Here is a 21,318-nt window from a genome sequence, read left to right as displayed (position 1 = left end):
TCACTGTCACATGACTGGTACTCACTGGAACAGACGGCACTTGATAGCATCTATATACTCACTTACTATAGTGTACATCTGAAAGGGGAAAAAAACATTTAATATAGTTCTTCTGTCGTGTATGAAATAAATGTAGGTTCACCAAATATTCCATAAGATGTTCATAAATAGCATATTCAATGGGATGGTCACCTTCACATGATATTTTCTCCTATTTGATGAGTTACACCCTTTGGTATGGTCTGGGGCTACTCAGTGTCCAGCTGAAATGTACCACACCCCAACATATGTAAGAAACATTGAAATGGTAAATTGTTGTAGGGCATTATTATTTTATTTTTATTTTATTTTTATTTTATTACATGGATCTGCCAAAATGGAGACTTTTATATAATGATCCAAGACTTTGCCAAAATATAACGCACTTTATCTCACCTTACATTAAAATACTAGCTTCTGACTGGTTAAGGAGAGGACAATTATTTCCCATGTAGCCCGCTCATGTACCCTTCGGAGAAATCAGTTGTTACACATCGTAGGTAACTTGATTATCTCGCATAACTATTGTTGAGCTCTAATGAACTGATGTTTATCAGAATGCATTGGGTAAAGGGAAGTAACTCGATTCATTTATGTCGTCTGCTAGCCATCAAAATGGCTGCAACAAAGCATTTTGATCTGTGAAACTTCAGACATATGTTCCGGGTCTGTATGAATGAACGTCGGTGAGATAAATTTATGTAAGGCGAGGGGTACATAGGGTCACACACAGGGTACATCACACTATATACCCCTTGAGATCAGTTGACAACTTCTATTGTCTTCCCAGAAAAGCTGAAGTTTTGCTGCAGATAAAATGGCTCCATGGTGGACTGTTGTTTCATATGTGATATAAATCCAAATGACATTGAGTGACTTTTTTTAATTACCCAGTAGTCATTTTTACCCCTTACTCGAACTTCTGACTTCAGGAGAAAAAACCCTGTAATGGACAGATATGAATATACTAGCCAGATCTGAGAATGTAAGATACGAATAGCTCAACAAAGTTTCATATTAGGGCTGGGACGGTTACTCGGGTACTCGGGTCGGGTAGGTACTGAGTAGGACCTGGGTACCCACAGGACTAACCGAACCCACAGTTAGTCACGTGATATATTGTTAAATGACAAAGATTATCTGGGTAGGGTTGGGTAACAGGGGGCTGGGTACCTGGGTAGGGTTGGGTAATAGGGGGATGGGTACCTGGGTAGGGCTGGATAATAGGGGGTTGGGTACCAGGGTAGGGTTGGGTAATAAGGGATTTGGTATCTGGGTAGGGTTGGGTAATAGGGGGTTGGGTACCTGTGAAGGGTTGGGTAATAGGGTGTTGGGTATCTGGGTAGGGTTGGTAATAGGGGGTTGGGTATCTTGGTAGGGTTGGGTAATAGGGGGTTGAGTACCTGGGTAGGGTTGGGTAATAGGGGGTTGGGTCCCCGGGTAGGGTTGGGTAATAGGGGGTTGGGTCCCCGGGTAGGGTTGGGTAATAGGGGGTTGGGTCCCCGGGTAGGGTCAGGTAATAGGGGGTTGGGTACCTGGGTAGGGTTTGGTAATAGGGGGTTCGGTACCTGGGTAGGGTTAGGTACTGGGGTAGGGTTGGGTAATAGGGTGTTGGGTACCTGGGAAGGGTTGGGTAATAGGGAGTTGGGTACCTGGGTAGGGTTGGGTAATAGGGGGTTGGGTACCCGGGTAGGGTTGGGTAATAAGGGGTTGGGTCCCTGGGTAGGGTTGGGTAATAGGGGGTTGGGTACCCAGGTAGGGTTGGGTACCCAGGTAGGGTTGGGTAATAGGGGGTTGGGTACCCGGGTAGGGTTGGGTACCTGGGAAGGGTTGGGTAATAGGGGGTTGAGTACCTGGGTAGGGTTGGGTAACAGGGTGTTGGGTACCTGGGTAGGGTTGGGTAATAGGGGGTTAGGTACCTGGGTAGGGTTGGGTAATAGGGGGTTGGGTACCTGGGTAGTAAAGTTGGACTCATCCCATCCCTATTTCATATGCGTCTGCTCTTCGCAAAGTGGCATTCATTTACTTTTAGAATTAAAAGTTTTTGATAAATATTTGATGGTCTCTGGTTCATTGAAAGAGATATTCGATTTGTAGGATAGAGGTACATGATGTATGACAGAAATAGTGTCTCTAACTGTATATATATATAGGAAGACTGTTACTTACTCTGCTGGCTTTGACAATGGAGGTGTGTGTTTTCTACTAAACTCTCTCCCTCATATTGGTTCTGTATATGTCTAACAAGTAACAGTAGGTACAGTCATAAACTAACACATGTATTACAGAAAACTAATGTGTCACATCTATACTTCTTAATTATTTGATGTATTATAACTGTATTAAAGAGAATGTTGCGGAAAAAGGTTCAACTTAATTCCTTTTATCTTGCCATTCTCCTGTCCTGCTTGAAATTGTGTTTTCCTGTTTTCCCCTGATCTGTGTGGCTATGTTGCATGTCATCGCATGGTGTCAAGCGTAGTGTTTTCGTCTCCTGTTTTGGGCTTGTATTCATTATCAGAAGGTGGATAAGAGTGACAAGTCCACCCAATACACATGTGAATATACACATGAACATGGTCCAGTATGTATGCATTACAATCTGGCACTTATGCTTGTCGTAAAAAGCAGCAAAATGTTGACTAGGCAGATAAACTCTTCTTTGGTGCCTTGACTCACTGCCACATGTTTATATCTCAAGCTAGACCAATTTGATTTTTATTGAGTTTCTTAGTCAAAATGCAAAGACACTAGAGGCAAAAACTAACTTGACTACAGGTGAAATACAATAAAATATGATAATTTGAAAATGTCTGTTGATTTGATTTGAGTAGTTCTGTTATTTTGCCAAAAAATAGTAGTTCAATTTCTTTGAGTTCAAGTTAAAATGATGTACTGTTGTTGCTAGGTATATATTGTCTCTACTGGAGGGGTTGGATTGGGAGCAGGGTCAGATGGCTAAAAACATGGTTACAATGTATCCCATACTAACATATGTCTGATTGTTATGGCATTCATCAATCCTGCAGTACAATGTGAAGCTGTTAGCATGGGTATTATCAATGAAGGTAAGGAGAATGGTTTGTAGCCAAGCATGAGACAGTTCTAGGAAGTGTTACTGCATTATGTCAATACCACTGCCTATACCTCCTCACGATACTGGTGGGTAAGTATTCGAATACCAAGTTTATCTTGGCTTTGGGTCAGTTTTCATAATTATTTCCTGCAGTTTAAGAATTGTTAGTTCGGGAATTAGAAAACAATTACAAAATTTAAAAGAATCCAGAATAAAATGGTTAAATGTTTGATGATTACAAAAGTACCTGTGTAATTGTCCTCAACAAGGACTTACATTAGGATAAATCAAAATGAAAAGGAATATGGAATATTTAAAAACTACAATATCTTCTCACACAGAAATACAATACACAAGCTCCAATTCATATCTATTACAGTTTGAATAATAATTGCAGTTTTTAGACAAAATGTTTGATGAATTGAAAGTAGAATTTATGCAGAAACGTTTTGCAATAATACTTTTATTACATAACAGACTTAGGAGAGAAACAAAAGATATTTTTGTACAGTCCACACACATAGCGATCTTCACTGAAGTAAGTTGTGTCCCAGCACCCATTAGGTCCCTTTTCTCCGGGCGGGTCACATTTCAAGATAAAGTAGTTGTGATAATATACGTTTCTTACTTTTTCATTTGAAGTATTTCCCCCTTTTGCCTTTAGGCCATCATCCATGAAGGGTCGTCACAGTGGGTCTCGACGACTTCCTCCCATGGAAAATATTAAACTGACTGATTCTGATAACACCCAGTTCCAATATCAGAACTTCCAGAGTCGGTCACGCCTCGACACCCGTCTGTGGCTGCACTGTCGCCTCGCACTCGTCTCCAGCCTCATCATGGAGGTCCGAGGAATGGGAGACGTTAAAGGTGAGAACATTTGTTGTATATGTCATGAAATTTTCCACTTCTGTCTGACTTAAAACGTGGCCATTTGTATCACCTTACCACCTTGCAAGGAGGCTTGGCCCAAAAAGACATGTAGAAAAGAACACCCCTCTGGCCTAATTTACTGAAAACAGATTAATGAAAATGTAACCAAATTTTTTTCTAGTGGCCTGATTTTAATGCAGGGAAAATTGATAAGTTTATTGAAAATAGTCATGAAATTTTTAATGATATTTGGTATTTATCAGAAATTGGAAAATACACAATGAACAGATGAATATAGTAACTGAATAGAATAATAATATATCAAATATATTTTTGACTTATCCTGCATTTCATATAATTCCATATGTAATGTAGAGTAAGTATATAAATATAAAAAAGTATTAGATATTGTTAAATTATTTATATTTTATTATCATGATGACGATTGACTACTTGATATTGTTTTAGTTATATCTAGATGTCCTACAAAATGTTTCATTGTCCGCGAGGCTGTGATCTATGTGAGATGTACATGTGTCTGCTGCAGGGAGTGAGAACAAGGTGCTGACTGATGTGGCTGAGTGCCGACAGTACTGTGCAGAGGGGCTGTCTGAGGCGGAGGCTTGTGGGGATGTGGAGATGCAGGCAGAGTTCCTGGCCCAGGGGGCACAACTCAACATCATCGAGGGGAAGAATCTAGAACACACTGTGTTGCTGATGGAGGTACTGAGTTAAACTGACTATAAACCACCCAACCTTTTGATGATTAACCATGAAAATATTGGAATATAGATTCAAGTACATGTATCACACAACCCATTCAGTTTATTGCAATCACTCTGTGAACAAGTAGAACTGTTTAAATTATTCCTGAGTGCTTTCCAAATTCCAACTCATCTGCACATAACTTTTTCTTGTAGGATGCCATCAAGCTGCTGAGTGGAATGTCATGTTTGTCGAACCACGGTGAGCGTCTACTGGTGCTGTGCCTGTTGATGAAGACAGACTTGGAGGCAGCCTGCAGGAAGGATGTGGACTCTGATGCTGTCACACAGAAAACACTCAACAGCTACCTGGATGTGCACAGACTTGTCCTGTCTCAGGTGAGTAACTTAATCTACATTCCCAAACATATTTTCCACTAGTGTCAAGGTCATATTGTGAGTTGGTTCCCCTCTCAAACTCAGACTGTTTCAGAGAAATGTTTATTGATTGTAATGCCTGTTAATTGAACAGTTTGGGTACAACACTTTCAGCAGATTTGTTCAAGCCTTACTGGTAAGGAGGTTGCCATGTGACAGTGTGTAAGGACTGTTGTTGTTTGATATGTGGAACTATGATGACAATTTGTTGAATAAGGTTTCTACACTTCTGCATGTTGATCATGTTGTGCCTACAGATGGAGCAGCTTGGGGAGAGGATTGAGCACTACCATCCCATGGGTCAGCAGGAGCACCTGGCAACCCCCGTCAGTCCCATGGACAACATCTACCTCCCAAACTGTCTCCGCCTCTCACAGGTCAAACTCAGAATTGGACATGCAATGGCCAGGAATACTGCCAAGCAGATACGGAATGGGTATGCAGTGATATTCTATCAGTTTTCTAGTTTTTAGTTAAGTTGTAACTGTGTTAGCAATAATGATTGCAAATGGGATGATTTTTATACAGACCACCAAGGTTCATTTTGTGAATAAGGTCATACAGACCATCCCTCCAGAAGTCTATGATGTTATAATTACTGATAATGCTTGCTATAATGTGAGGTGATACTATGTCAAATTAAGATACCAACATTTCATCCGCTAAAAAGAACTTAATTCTTTAGTCATATTCTTTTGTTCTGTTAGGCAAAGAATTTGAAATAGAAAATGTTATGTTTCTGTGGAGGTTGGAAGTGGTAGATTGTAAACATGTTCAATGGGTTTGTCTTTCAGTGTTGTGGATGTGGAGTACCATCACCTCTGGGCAGAGGCTCTCGGTGTACTGTCAACAGCTCTGGAGATCTCACAAGTCAGTGTCACACGCGAGGCAAATCTGGAGGCAGAAATTCTCTTTAATATGGGTGAGAAATTATTCATATCTATAGATGACAGCAATATATGTGCAAGATCTCAATTTATCAAAATTTAACCAGGATGTGTCAAATTCCCAGTTGGTTTAAAGTCTGAACTCAGTTTATAGTCCCATGAGTTGAAGGTCAGTTAAACCTTACCATGATAAGTTGAACTCAACTTAGCACAAATTAAAATTGTTATCAAGTATAATGGCCTCAAGCATGACATTGCATGAAATGTCAAAGACAGGACACAAACAAAAACAGGTGGAAACATGGCTGAGCAATCAAGTAAAGGACTTAGCATATACGGTGGTATGGATCAGGGCCCCCTTCAACAAAGCTATTCCAGCGCTAAGTCCATCGTAACTCCCATACTTTAACATAGACTTATAACAATTGTAGCGTTAAGAACGCTTTGTGCAATGGAGCCCAGATGCTTCTACTCCATAGCTGAAAATAAGATTGTGTCAGATATGTTGAGACCTGAATAAGTTGAACCACTCCTCTGGTCGCCAGGAGTTCAAGACAATAGGTTTCGACTGTAATTTGTTTTAGTCTGTGATTTGATCATGATTAAATAGACATCTTGAGAAAATGAAATATTTGGTTTTGGTTTTGGTTATTCTCACAAATGAATTTGGACATAAGGACATTATGTGGTAATTTACTAACATTGGCAATATGATGATAGAGGATGAATAAGGCTTTTTTCTGCAGGCAAAGTACAGAAGATGCTTGCTCAGCTGGGCAAGTTCCAGCCCCGAGCTGCTGCCAACACTCTGATTGAGGCCATTAAAACATCGTTTGCAACAGATCATGATCTTGGGTAGGTTCACACGTTGCAAGTGTTTGATATTTTGAAGTGTGTGTGTGTGTGTGTGTGTGTGTGTTGAGGAGAGGGGAATAACAACAATGTTTTTATATTCCTTTTGGATCCTGTTCAGAGTAAAGAATTGTACAGGAGAACTATTATGTCAAATGGTCGGTCAATAAAGTCCTTCAACTGCATAAAGAGTAAGAAGGACTGCTGGAACCAGTAGTACATGCACTACATCTATCTCCTGTGTGTTTCAGTTTGATCCGACAGAGCTACCTGGAAATTGCCCTCATCTACATGTGCAGCAGTGGGGTGGTGGTGGCCAGGGAGGGGTCGTTCCTGGAGCTTGCTGTGGGGGACAGTGGCGATGAAGGCAAGCCAAGCTCATCCCACTCTCAGGTTCAGAAGAAGAAGTTGAAGGTATGCATGTCTGCCTGACAGGGAAACAGCAAACATAAAACTACGAATTAGGATTTAGTATTGGTATATTCTAACAATGAATGTTGAGGCTTGGAGTTGTAGATTCTTAAAATTCAATATTGGCTATGTTTGCTGTATGTAGGACAAATTATTTTTAACTTATCCTGCATTACTCCTTTATGCAATTGCTGCTTACTTTTGACAGAAACAAAGCTGTGTGAGGTCTAGGCTGAAGAAAAATGTTCCAACCAGTTATGAAGCCGATCCTCTCACAGCTGCCACGTGACCAACTGTAAGAGATGATGTTACAGAATCTTCATATTACTGCTTGTAACTGGACACACATGTTGTGTTTATAATTTTATAATCAGGCACTCTCTAAAGCCCTTTTTGCCTCTTCATCTCCGGCCATGAGGAATTACATCAGGGCGTCCCTCACTGAAACCACCGCTACATGCAGGTTGGGCTACATGGCTCTGTCCTACTTGGATTAAGAGTTCAAATGCCAGGTCCTTCATCATCCGTGGTCGGCTACGTCATAATTTATGATTAGGTTACCGACATCTATGCCAAGGTCTCAAGTCTCAGACGAGACAATGCTTAAGGCGTTGGAGAAACTGCTCAGGACCAGTATCAACGCTTACGATTCCCTGATCTGTCTCAACCTGCAGGATGCTTACCTGCATGTACCTGTCCATCCCAACAACCGGAGGTTCCGCAGGTTTCTGTTCATTGGGGTCCACTACCAATGGACGGTTCTGCCTTTTGGCATTTCAGTGGCCCCATGGTTATTTACATGACTCACCACGCCAGTAGCTGCCTTCCTACACCCGAGGGACATTCAGTTCGAGTCATACATAGACGACTGTATCCTGAACTATCCGGACACAGCCATCCTATTTCTTCATCAGGACTGTACCAGGCACCTGCTGTATCAACTTGGATGAAGTCAGAAATGATTCCATCTATCAACTCCCAATCACATTCGCCCAGGATTTGACAATCAGAGGTCAAATGCACCTACGCAAAATCCAACAGTTCCTGATGCCATACATCCGATGTCAGGAACCTTGCATAGACATTTCATACGGCCTCATCTCAGGACTCACCTCTGTTGGTGGACGGAAGAGTCGAACATCTTATGAGGTGTCTCCTTGACAGAGTTGGCTCCTACGTTACATCTGTTCATTGATGCTTCTCTCTACAAGGATGAGATGTGCATCTACAGGACCAGACGGCTTAGGGGTGCCTCAGGGGATGACACATTCTCATTCCCTCCTTCAACAGACGTTTTGGTTCTTTCATCTGGTGGATCGTCTGGGCCTCTGGTTGTAGCTCAACAGGTTTCCAATCCTCAACACCATTCAAAGCTCCTCCAGTCCAGAGCCAGCCTTAAGGGACTTGTGCAGTGAGTACACGCCAGACAGGAGGTTAATCTTGCTACCAGCTCTTTGCTCAGTGATTCTCTAGACTTTGGCGCAAGCCAATTTCTTTTGCTGTTTTCTTCCTTGACGTCATATAGTCTGAAGGTATGCCTGCCGCCGTACAGTTTGATACAGATGCATTAAGGAGTAATGCAGGATGTTTTTTACATTTGTATGCTTGATTACTATATCTAAGGGCCTACCGGTCGCAACCTGCCTTCCCGCAATGTAATTATGTGTGATAAGCAGTAATATGAAGATTCCTTGACATCATCACTTCTGGTTGATCACATGGCAGCTGTGAGAGGGTCGACTTTACTACTGGATGGAACAACTTTTTTTCTTCAGCCTAGACCTCACACAGCTCTGTTTCTGTCAAAAGGAAGCAGTAAATGCATTAAGGAGTAATGCAGGATAAGTATAAACAATGTTTAGATTTTACTAATAGTGAGGAATAGCATATAAACTCGCTCACTCACAGTAGATGCACTTCATTGAAGACAACAATGATGAAGGAAAGGTTTGTGTCTGGCAGAGGAAGTAGATTTTTATGTCTTTATAACATTGTGTACTTTAAATGTTTTCAGGGTAATGCACACACTTTGTTTCGCCATTTTGGGTGTCTTGAAATAACCAACTGATTAAATGACTGCCTGAGTGAGGGAAGTCAAAGCAAAGAAAAACACTTAACTATCAAATTACAGCTCAAATTGTGAACATTTTTTGATTATGGAAACAAACAGACACACATGAAAACAAAACACTTCTTTTGTGAATGACATGCAGTTGATTTTGTTTGTGCCAAGAATTATTTTTTTTCTGTTGTTGCACAGAAAATGACCATGTCAGCCGGCATTTTTAGAGTCTATCCACTTGTAAAAACCATGACTATTCCCTTTGATGTCCAGAGCAAGAAGGAACGAAGCAAATCCCGAAGCAAGGAGGATGATCCTAGTATACCAGAACATGAGAGAGAGAAGCGAGCAGCATGGCTCGCCATCCGATGTGCAGCTGCAACTGCTGCAGCACAGCGAGCCAGGATGCTGTTGATAGGAGACAACAGCGTCACCTCCCAAAAACTGGGAGACAAGGAAGTGAAGAATGTGCCAGAGTTTGCTGCCCTTGATCTCATCAGCTGCTATGTTCTGGGAGAGAAAAAGAAAATCTTCAAGAGTGAGTTGCTTTCTTTTCAAATAGTGTTTTCAGTGAGCATTTGGAGTCTCCTTTCCATGAAATTGTCCATTTTTTTATTGAAAATTATTACTATATCTTTTTTGTGTCAGGTGAGATAGAGGAAGAGCTATCTTCCCTTATGGATGCCCAGGAGGTGAAGCAGGTGGACACGTATGATGACCAGGTGAACAAAGCCAGAACTGGCGCTAAGGACCTCAGCTGGATACACTTCCTAGGTAGGATGATGAGGCCTTCATTTTGATATTATTGCAATAAAAAATGCAATAATGGTGATTTGCGGTTGGGCAAACAGCTCCCAGGGAGTTAACTGTCTTTTAAAGTTCAGTTTCAACCTTGCTGAACTAGGCTGGAATTATGGATTTATATTTGGGCTGGACTAAAGAGGCTATTCTTAGTCCAATCAAAATCCTGTAATGAAATCAACATCTGGTTCATGAACATGGCAGCTGCCGTGCCAAATTTGTTTAATTGCAGGATTTGCAGAGCATGTGTACCCTCAAATGGGCGTCGAAAACATATTCTAAATCTTATTATGTTGCCCAAATGATTTCATGCGCTTTGCGAGGTAAAACCTGTTTTATTACAGTGGAAACTGGACCTCTGTAGTCAGCTAACTCCCTTGCCTCAGGAAGATGTTATGCAAATTACCATTCCTAGAAATCTTGATTCAAGTCAGACACCACTTCCTTAGTCCTAACTCAAATTTGATGGTGTATATAATGTGTATCTGTTAGTAATTACACAAATTACACAGAAACTCAGTGTTACATTGGGCACTAGCTACAACATCTACACTTTGAATTAACACAGACCACACACTGGAGCATTGTCTCATTTTAAAAATTAGTGGTAGGATCTTATGTCAGATGTTCAACCACAGTAATTTTGCCAATATTTTAATGTTCAAACTCAGTTTTGAATTATTTCTCCAGGCTATCAGACTGTCCTTCAACGTCTGTGTAGTACCGCTACAATCTGTGCCACAAGCTCACAGACCGACACAGTCAATGTGAATGGAGGTGACCTTGGACCAGACTTTGACCTTGGGTTTATCAGCCATGCTCAATTTGACACAACAATGAACCACGATGTTGTCCGCTCCATGTTGTTTTCTGGTCCGTGGTCCTGCCGTCTACGTCACATGCATGGCTACCTGACATCCTACCTCCCAGTGTATGCCAGCGACTGCTGTGCCATCTACCCTCCTTCTTCTCTACTGCTCCCAGTCCCCTCTACCAGCACTGATCTCAACATCACCATGAAGACGTACACTTCCAACCTCAGTCTGGGCAGCAGTGTTGAAATGGAGAATATTTACAACAGCAGCCTTTATCTTGATCCACGACCTCTGCCCCCAGGAACACAAGCAAATCCTCACAAACCTGTGGATGAAGCCATTGTGAATCATGGAGACAATGAACTGGTTCTGCAGTGGCATCAACCTACCCTTGATGAAAGTGATCCAGCACATACAGAGATGGGTTCACTGGACAGGAGGATTATATTACTGTATGCCCTCTCCAGGAAGGGCAGTTCAGGGAGTCCAGGCGTGGCACCAGGGTTCCTGTGGGTGTCACAACCTCAGCTCATTGATCTTCATGACAGGTACATCTCATTCCATGTTGACAGAATTTTGATTCTGACTATATTAAAACTATGCAAGCTGGACAATCTGTGTTCCATTGGTTATTTTCATTTTGTTGGGAAACGTAGATGGTGTGTGGTGGTTATACACAGATTACTTTTAGGGTAAACCATGATTTGGGGGCCAACACCTTAGGTACCAAATATGACTAGATGGTAATGTGAGTGTACAAATTCTAGCACCTATCAGACAACCTGTATTGAGAGTGCAGTTTGAAAGCACATTGATCTGTGATAATGATGTTGTGCTGTGGGATCTTGGTGGTGTGGAGTCTTGTGATTTATGGGTGAACTGTTGTTTTAAAAATTATTTGGTGCTTCTTACAAACACAACCATGACCAGGTTTGCTCTGTGACTCCTGTAGGTTGGCTGTGCTGGCCCAGAGAGGGGAGATTTCCCTGACAGAGAAGGATAAGACCAAGAAGGATAAGGATGTGACCCCAGCCACCCCAACACCAGCCAAACCCAAGAAAACACAGAGGATCAAGGCTCTTTCCCCAAAACCACAGAGAGATGAGCAGCTGGAGGTAAGTTTGGGGAACTAATATTGTATTATTGTAGTAATGTACCGACAGGTTGAATATTGGCAGCATTACTACATCATGAGATGGCTGGCTAGCGGTAGAGGGTTAACCTGTATTAACTGAATCCTTTTAGGTTTTGCATGTATACTGCTACCAGTCATATTTTTTACGATTCTAAGTATGAGCCTGCAAATTTCTAGTTTAGTAAACTTACAGGCAGAAATACGCGCCTGCCCATAGGCCCAAATCAGGTAGATCGTGTAAGGCCATAGTTTCAAATTTGTATGGGTCCTGTATGCAGTAAATTTGAGTCTCAAAGTTTTCCATCATGGAGTGCAGGGGGAGCAGGATAAGTTTGATTTAAGTGTAGTATTACAGTGGTGGGGAGAAAATCATGGAAGGAAAATTATCAGTGAACATTCATCCTTTTCACTGTATGTTATACAAATCTTTTAAAACCAAATTTATATATTTTTTAACTTTTACCTCCACAACCACAACAGTATGCAATATTCCTTCTTGCTTCAGTCATATAACAGTGTAGAACATTGTTAAAACAATAATCACCGGAACACACCCTCCGACCACCTCGCTCCCAGCATGCTCCTGTACGACTCATCACACTTTCCTTCATCGCCCCGAGTGAACGGACGTATTTGCTTCTACTCCACAGTCATGAGTGGATATGTTCATCATTTGGATTTTGAGATATTATTGGCAATGTGGTAATTTCGTAGCTGGTGTCGGGAATTGACGCAACTTTCTACACCCTCTTTCGAAAAGTGTGTGGACTGCTGTGGGAAGATAATGGCTCATGATCCCCCAAGTTTCTGCCCTGACTGCCGGCCCCCTGCTCCTTGGACCAGCGATGCTCTGATTGTGCCCACTTATCCTCCAACCATTTCAACATTTACCTAGCTTAACTATGCAAAAGGGCTCACCAGTAACTACAGCGCCATACGCCACATTTACATGCGCAGCTACAGGGCTATCAGCCTTGGATGTTGGCTTTATCACCCTGCTTATCCACAGCCATTCCAAGTGCCCTCTGCCTGGCCTACCCTGTTTTACCCGCAGGAAGTACAAGTTCTTCTGCCACCTTTGCCTAAGGCATGGCCTTTGCCACCTCAGGCACCGCCTATTTCCTCGCCTATTTCCTCGCCTATTTCCTGACTTGTTGTCCTCGCCTCATGACAGATCGCCTTTGGTGACCTCTCCTAAGGATGCTCATACTGACAAGCATGTCAGTTCGGTACTACAGTTACCACTCTCGTCTCCTCAGGGTAATCCCCTGTGTCACAGGTTGATTGTGCCTCAGGATCTCCTGCTCAGCATTCATGATCCTGTTCATCGTCTCCTGACAGAAAGTATGTGCGATCTTCGCCGAGGGCCTCCTCTTGCACTTCGCCTTTAAGGATCAGATCCTGTGGATCATGGATGTCCTTAAATTTGAGGAGCCTGTCCAACACTCTTCTGCGAAATGCCCCTTTGATCCCAAGATTTACCTTTTACACAGTCCCCATTCATAATCTGGTTGTTGGTATTCCTGCTCTGTTGCAGCAGGCTTTGGATAAGGTAGCCCTTGAGGGTTCGCTCCCCAAACCTGTCATCATGTTGTCGTGATTTAAATTACATGGGGCTTCGTTTCCACTTGATGCAGACAATGCTAAGACATTGGGATGTTCCACGTCCTTGCACCTCAAGATAGATGGCCCTCCTACCCTTGTCCCTTATTACCACCTTCATCCAGGCTTTGGAGAAATGGATTGGCCCACTGAAAACAGATTTTTTGAGAGAATTGCTCCTCCTTATGAGTCGCCAAGTCTATATTGAGGACTTAGGATCGCGCCCATCTCTCTATTATGCCAACCTTGATCATCCGAGAAACTATTCAGCAATAACCTCTCTCCGCTGTTCAGGCCTTACAGATGTGTATTACCCACCCGTGTACCCAGTACACACAGAGGACGCCCTTTCAACCTAAGGCTAAACACTACCGTCGTGCTCAACCCAAACCTTCGTCACAGGGCGGCGTCTTCCCAGATTTCTAAGGCCTGGTCAACAAGAGGTCTACTCCATTCATAGCTGGTTTCTTAGGCTACTCAGGGATGAAACATTTGTCGGGTGGTACCATTGCTAGTTAGGTCTTGGCTATTTACTCGGCCCTTGGCACCTCCTGTTCTACCCACATCGCCACTGCGATCGGCGATCCAAGTTTTGTCCTATGGCCTGGAATATGGGACTGGTTCTACACCACCTCCTTGTTTCTCCCTACGAATTTCTCTCAGATGCACTTTCACTATCGCCCCGCTGATTAACATAGTTGGGTCTGGTGACACAGAGGACATCTCCCTATGTCATGTTCGTGCATTGCATCGTTATATTGATGTCACTCTTTGTTTTCGGCATCAACTTAAATGCCTCTTCTTCCCAACCATCAAGGAGGGTCACAGGAATATCTCCAAGAATACCCTCATCATTTTGGTTATGTTCAGGCTTACGCCCATGCTGATCTGGTTCCGCCTAGAGCTTCCTCTGTTGGAACAGAGCGCCTGCCATCCAGGATGCCTATACCGGTATGCCTGCATGTTTGTTCTTTCTTTCTATGGAATGATTGCATTAACTCCATACTAAGGGTACTACGTATCGTGAGGGCAACTACGGTTCCCAATCTTTCAAGAACCGCCAGTTGCAATGTAATTTCAGACCCAGCCTCGCCTGTAACCAGGCATGGTGGTGATGTATTACAGGACTAGGGTAGTTGAACACGTCCATGGATTGAAGCAAAGTGGCTGTCTCGTCTAGTCCGTGCTCTGGCCTGACCACTCAATTGCAAATGAGGATATGCATTTGACCCATCCCGCCATCCTACCGTGGGATTATTGCATAATTTTGTTGAGGGATAAGTAAAAAAATATAGGGAATCAGAGTATTCCCCTTATTTATGTACTAACACAACAGGACATGCCTCTCCGTCCGTCCATCCCCTCAACGTTTGGATCTACTTGTCATCGGTCTACAAACGATTGTGGGAAATAGTGCTTTGTACAGGTGCATGCTGGGAGCGAGGTGGTTGGAGGGTGTGTTCCAGTTGCTATTGTTTTAACAATGTTCTACACTGTTATATGATCAAAGCAAGAAGGAATATTGCATACTGTTGTGTCAGGATAAGTATATAAATATGGGGAGTACTCTGATTCCATATAATTTCACCTGATACATGTTTGTGTATGACCAGGGCCTCCTGAGACAGTGCTTGGATGACTGTACTCTCCTGCTGGCATCTCCACCTGAACAGGACGCTGTCACCGAGGTGAGACACATACAATCGGGTTAAATACTCTTTTAGTAATGCAGGATAAGTATACAAATATAAAAAAATATCTTTGATTTTACTAGAATTCATTAAGGCCAGTACCTATTTGAACATTCAATACTGTAATGCTCATGTACAATGTTGTTGTTACTTGCAGATTCCTTTTGATGTTAACCGATCAAACATCAAGAACTTGGAGCAACTGTTTGACCAGAGCTTTGGGCTGATGCTACGAGGCACTGACGTTGCCACATGGATCATGAAGATGTTATCCTGAACACTTGTTATTCAAACATGTTTTTATATGAAGTGAAAAGTGTTCATCATGGTTGTATTTATAATGAGTTTCTGTCAGGCAAAATCCAGTTACCGGTACTTCTTAGGTGTACCGGTAAGTGTTACAGTTGTGAATATTCAAATGCTATGTTATTTATAGTATTACTGTTTGTGATGTTTAAAGTTATGCTTACATTTACCAAAGTTTGAATTATAATTTTGTAAAAACATATACCATATATGATTTCTGTTCAGAGTTGCATCGATTCGTCGGGCCAGGATCTGATGTTTCTGGTATCAAATCCCAGATTCTCCTGTTATGATTCTTAGTTTGTCAGAACCATACCTATGCTTGTAAATGTCTGTAACCTGTATCACTTTGGCCTTTCCTCTTAAAGCTTTAAGCTGACACCCCTTGATACAACTGAAATACTGCTCAAAGTAGACTTAAAGGAGATCTAGGATTGGCCAACTGTCAGTCCTAGCAAATGTCTTTCTTGGTCACCTGATTCAAGTTTTATGATATTCAGTCAATGATAACTCTAAATTCACTGAGAAAGTTTCCCATGGTAAGGACAATGTGGAGACCGAGGCAGAAACTGGACACCGGTCTGTGGAGTATAGTCTCCCTTTAAACCTCAGTCTGTGAGTTGAAATATCATCTTTGTTTTGATGAATGGACTATTGTACTTGAAGAAATAAAGTCTTAATTGTTTTTCAATATTGGGAATGTTAGTTCTTATTTTAATCACTTGGCATGTGGATTTCATTTCAGGTTTGGTGATTTGAAATAAAAATGAAAACAAAATCTTAGAAGCATGTTTTTAAAAGTACCTTCATAACCTCATAAATCAAGTAACAGAAAAAAAGTGGTTCTAGAATTAGTTCTCAAATAGACTTCTCAAAACAGACACTGAAATATCGTTTTTGCAGATCTGTAACCATGTAATTAAAAAAAATCACCCTGACCACTGCAGATCTTTTTCCAAAGGTGGTTAAAGGGGCACTGATCTAAAGCAATTCCCCGGAACTGGTTGTTGCCTTTGTTATTGTTTTTTCCTGTGAGTACCCGGATGTTATAGCAGAAATCTAGACTAGTTCGCGACTTGTGCTGCGCAATTCGTAAGTGCATTTGTCACTTTTATTGATAGTATAAGGGCGTATGGTCACATTGATCAACAAAATGAAATACAGTTTTGGAAATGATAAGGAAATGTAGGTGTCTTTGTGGGTAGCATCGGTAATGGTGACGAAGTTTTGATAAGTCACTTGCTTGGTAATTGTGCGATTTTCGTTTACACTTTTTTGACTTGCAACACAAAGTAAATATTTCTCCTGAGCATTGCTTATTTTATCGTGTTTATATTTTTACAGTCAAAATTTATTAAACTTTTGAATTTTCAGTTATTTTACAAATTGACTGAAAAATATGTCCATCTGTAACGAATTCCAAACATTTCTATGTTTAACATCATCACCAAGAGACTGAAAATGTTACTATGAAAAGTACATTTCTATATTGTTTGGCTTCTAATCCTACATAATAATCTATTGTGATGTTTTTAGGCCCTTTTGATCGACTTAATCAATTTTAGTCAATCTGTTACAGAAATGGACAGATTTTCAGTCAAAATGACTGAAATATTTACACATTTTATAAATTGCCTGAGAGAATCACATTTTACAAATCGACGGTAATCTATACACGCTTACAAAGGAAAAGACTTGTGAAAACAACGTCTATTGCGCATCCCAGAATTTCCCAACCAAGACGTTGAGGAACAAGAATGAATCTGTCCAATGCTACAGCAAATGAAGGAAAACAAATATCATAATTAAAACCTTCCAAATTATGTGTATAATTTTAGGCAGCTTCCTTGTTTGAGGAATGTTTCCATGAATATCCACCCAAAGGAACAATATCCCACACGTCTGCAGCTGTACAAAGAAACTTATTCGATGTCACGTGTCTCTGTAACAATCAGATATTTTAAAAGATATGTATATCGTTTCGGGATATTATAACCCATGTTCGTTTCTCAACTGATCACTTAAATTGTTTCAGGTGTTTTACAAAGGTGTCAAGTCTCAAAGGTCGGCTGAGAAAGCCCACGTGACAACTATTTTCATAAAGTCCACGGTTCCTAAAAGAATCCATTGAGTTCGATAACAATGAGCAATCAATCAACGTATTATCGGTTAACCCTTTAAACAAAGTATGTTGTTTTTACATCGGCACTTCACGCCATGATATGAGTGTATTCCCTTTGTTTTAGTAAACCTAGACATGTAAACACTCATTTTTGACATATCCACTGCGCAAGATAACAGTGATTAATCAATCAATGTATTTTCTGTTAATCCTTTGATGACTAGGAACGATCCGTTGATTTACTAAAAAGTAAATCAACTGATCATTCATCTCTTGCTGGGCTGCCACGCGCATGTTACATAACACACATTTCACCTCACTTCAAACCTGGATTTAGATTGAATAATTACCCCAGACACAATAAATGCCAAAAGGGAACCTTTGTGCTACCACTAATTATACCTGTAATAAATTCATTAACTGAGCATCAAGTGAATGACGACAAATACACAAGTGTAGGGTTGGTTATGGGCCGGGAAGGCGAAAATCAATCCCTCAGAGTTAGAAATTACATTCGCCTTCCCGGTCTTCACAAAAATCCTTATTATGGCAGATGATTGCCTTCCCGGTACTTGTTAATTACAAAGAAAACACCAATGAAATGAGGACACTATTTAATCTGGGCAACAAAGTCAATATATAACAAGTACAGTATAACATATCATACATGTATTTGAAGATGTATATAGACATACATTTTATCATTTATGTAATAATTCAGTTCATTCCCAGTGCAGTAGATCTGCCACATCGTCAGTGTAGTCCATTGTTGTCGTCAATTGGTTCAACAGATCTTTTTTCAAGGCACGGAGTCTAGAGTCAATCACTCGGTATTTTCTCTTCCGAGCAGGTGCTCTTGGGTGAGCGCCTAGCTGCTTAACCCTCACTTCTGTTAGAGACTGTTCACATTTCAGAAGATTCACTACCTCGAAGATGTTAGGGTGAGTCTTCTGGGCGCTCTTGTTCAGGTGATGATGCCATCCTTCAAGGTTGTTGTTTGTTCTGCGTCCCTGGTTTCCGATGTGATTCCACAGGTCCTTGCTCCAAGATCCTTCTACCCATGTAGTGGTAACATAGTCCATGAAGCGCGTCACCTTGACGCCTTGAGGACTGTCTGCAATTGCATCAGCCCACACGTCTTCAACCATGTCTAGTGGCACCAAGGGAAGGGCAGAAGCTCGTCTTACAACCTTCTTCACTTCATCGTTTCTTTACTAGATTAATCTGAGTTCAATGGAAGTTAGTAATCACATTCTCTGTGTTCAATTTTAACAATTTTAGTAGATTATCTCTTTCTTTATTTTTCCGTCTCACGAGTTCAATGGAAGTTGGTAATCACATTCTCTGAGTTCAATTTTTTTTTATCTCTTTCTTCACTTTTCCGTCTCACAACACCCCAGTGTCCTCAATGTATAAGTGTCCGTTGTATACATAACGAGGGTACACATCACTGATCTTTTCATTCGCCTTCCCGGTCCCCAATCCCTTACCCCTCCATTCGCCTTTCCGGTACTACTGGTAAATAGATTTTCGACTTCCCGGGCCGACACCGTAGGGTTATACCAGAAAACGTGGATGACAACAAGAGAGTAGTAATCGTATTATCGACGCAATCTGAAAATGCTTTCACTGCATGGATACTTTTTCTTGTTATTAAACTATAACAATCAGGGGTATTTCCAAATGACGACATCCGATGAGCTCCGCCGTTCTTGTTCCTCATTGTGTTCATTCATCAACACATGACCTATATAAATATTTATTAATAATGGTTATGGGACAGATATCTTTTTTTCTTTTCCATTCCTTTTGAAATGATTAAAAAGACAAAAATATGTCAGGAATACTTAGCAATTTTTGTTTGCCCGACAACTTTTATCACTAATCAACTTAAGAAATAACATTCACTGTGACATATTTTGTGGAACAAAATGTAAAATATATCATAAGATGTAATAATGTCAGTTTCTTGTCGTAATGCACATCTCTCCTTCAAATATGCCTGTGACTTTAACCACGAGTCCAACATCTGAGTTATGAAGAATGTGTTTTGGCTTAGTCAGCTTAATATATGACAGCCCATACTACTTTTGAAAAATATGCAGATGGACATCCTCGAGCTTGCAGACTTCTTGTTTCGTTGAGACTGCACATAATATATAACTAGTCTTGTCACTTAATACACTATGTAGCTGTCCAAATTTGTACTTTTTTACCACCCCCTCCATATTAGACTCCAGCCAAATAACCCATATCTTGTCTGCTGCCTGCAGTCAAAATAACCCATGTCTGGGCATAGAATTTTGTCCCTTTTGAATATGATTATGGAACATTTGATGTTTGGAACAAGGAAATCTATTGAAAGTATGAAAACCTTGACTGAATGCAACAGGAAAATCAAAAACACTGGCTGCTTGAAATTGAATATACGAAGAGAGTATGAGTGATAAAGTGGCAAACTAAAATATATGTGCTCTTAATGGAGAAACTAAACATGAAAATTTCAAAGGCTCATTAAGTAATAAGGGATAAAAAAATTATCACCCTGTGATTTCCATGTCATACATGGTATTATAGCTAAAATGGATAGAACTATCATAAAAATGCTTGCACTTTATCAGAAATCTGTGAGCCACTGTAACATGATAGCATCCGGCAGTTCCCTCACAACAGGCTGCTATCTATTTTGTTGTTATGTCATCATATATTACATTCTATGACATTTATATTTGTAAATCAATTACCTCTGTTTTTACACAGCCATAGACTAAAATCTAGTCTCTGAAATGAACATATCATACATTAAAAAAAACAGTTGTTCAGTTATCTTAATAAAAATATAATAAAAAGGAGCCCAGTGACTCTCTTCATTTTCAGATACTGCAGTGATCTAGACTTGCCAAACATGATAGACTTGCATGGGCTGTATTTGATATATATTTGTATCAGGGTCTGTAAGACAGACTAACACAGCCACTAAACTTATGCTTCTGTTTGGTTCATTTTGGGACCAGCTACAAATTCTATACATTTCAGCTATAATAACAGTAACGTTATTTTTCAGGGCATTATCATTTGCACAAGCCCTTGGTCTGTTCATCAGGCAGTTAATAGCAGACCTTGGTCTTCTGCAAATGATAATGCAAGGAAAAATAACGTCACCCTTATATCATCCCTCTACCCATATCAGTTGGTTGGTTTGTTTAACGCTGCACTCAGCAATATTCCAGCTGTATGACGTCAGTCTGTAAATAATCGAGTCTGGACCAGACAATCCAGTGATTGACATCATGAACATCGATCCAAGCAATTGGAATCGATGGCATGCATCAAACCAAGTCAGCAAACCTGATCACCCGATCCCGTTAGTCGCCTTTTATGACAAACATAGTTGCCTTTTACTGCAAGCATGAGTTGCTGAAGACCTATTCTACCCTGGATCTTCACGGGTCTATAATAAGGAAACTACTGTAAATAACACCCCAATTTAGCACACCCCGGACC

At 40.9% G+C, this 21,318-nt stretch overlaps 1 protein-coding gene across 4 annotated transcripts in view; it reads left to right on the top strand.

Moving 5' to 3' along the window:
• The window catches only part of LOC124118554 (cilia- and flagella-associated protein 54-like), a 93,432-nt gene extending 77,047 nt beyond the window's left edge, over positions 1–16,385 (top strand). For all 4 annotated transcript variants that reach the window (XM_046480727.2, XM_046480726.2, XM_046480725.2 and 1 more), the window contains 13 exons: positions 3,780–3,985; positions 4,536–4,711; positions 4,909–5,091; positions 5,388–5,566; positions 5,925–6,052; positions 6,764–6,872; positions 7,121–7,283; positions 9,616–9,880; positions 9,991–10,116; positions 10,834–11,506; positions 11,911–12,073; positions 15,309–15,383; positions 15,544–16,385. In XM_046480727.2, coding sequence (XP_046336683.2) covers positions 3,780–3,985; positions 4,536–4,711; positions 4,909–5,091; positions 5,388–5,566; positions 5,925–6,052; positions 6,764–6,872; positions 7,121–7,283; positions 9,616–9,880; positions 9,991–10,116; positions 10,834–11,506; positions 11,911–12,073; positions 15,309–15,383; positions 15,544–15,663 — 2,566 coding nt within the window. In that variant the 3' untranslated portion in view covers positions 15,664–16,385. The remainder of the gene's footprint in view (positions 1–3,779; positions 3,986–4,535; positions 4,712–4,908; positions 5,092–5,387; positions 5,567–5,924; positions 6,053–6,763; positions 6,873–7,120; positions 7,284–9,615; positions 9,881–9,990; positions 10,117–10,833; positions 11,507–11,910; positions 12,074–15,308; positions 15,384–15,543) is intronic.
• Positions 16,386–21,318: the final 4,933 nt, after the last annotated feature.

This window comes from Haliotis rufescens, unplaced genomic scaffold (assembly GCF_023055435.1).
Source record: "Haliotis rufescens isolate VD_foot unplaced genomic scaffold, xgHalRufe1.0.p SCAF_22, whole genome shotgun sequence".
Classification (NCBI taxonomy): Eukaryota; Metazoa; Mollusca; class Gastropoda; order Lepetellida; family Haliotidae; genus Haliotis; species Haliotis rufescens.
The sequence above is the reverse complement of the archived record's forward strand: the minus strand, read 5'-3'. Positions and strand labels throughout refer to the sequence as shown.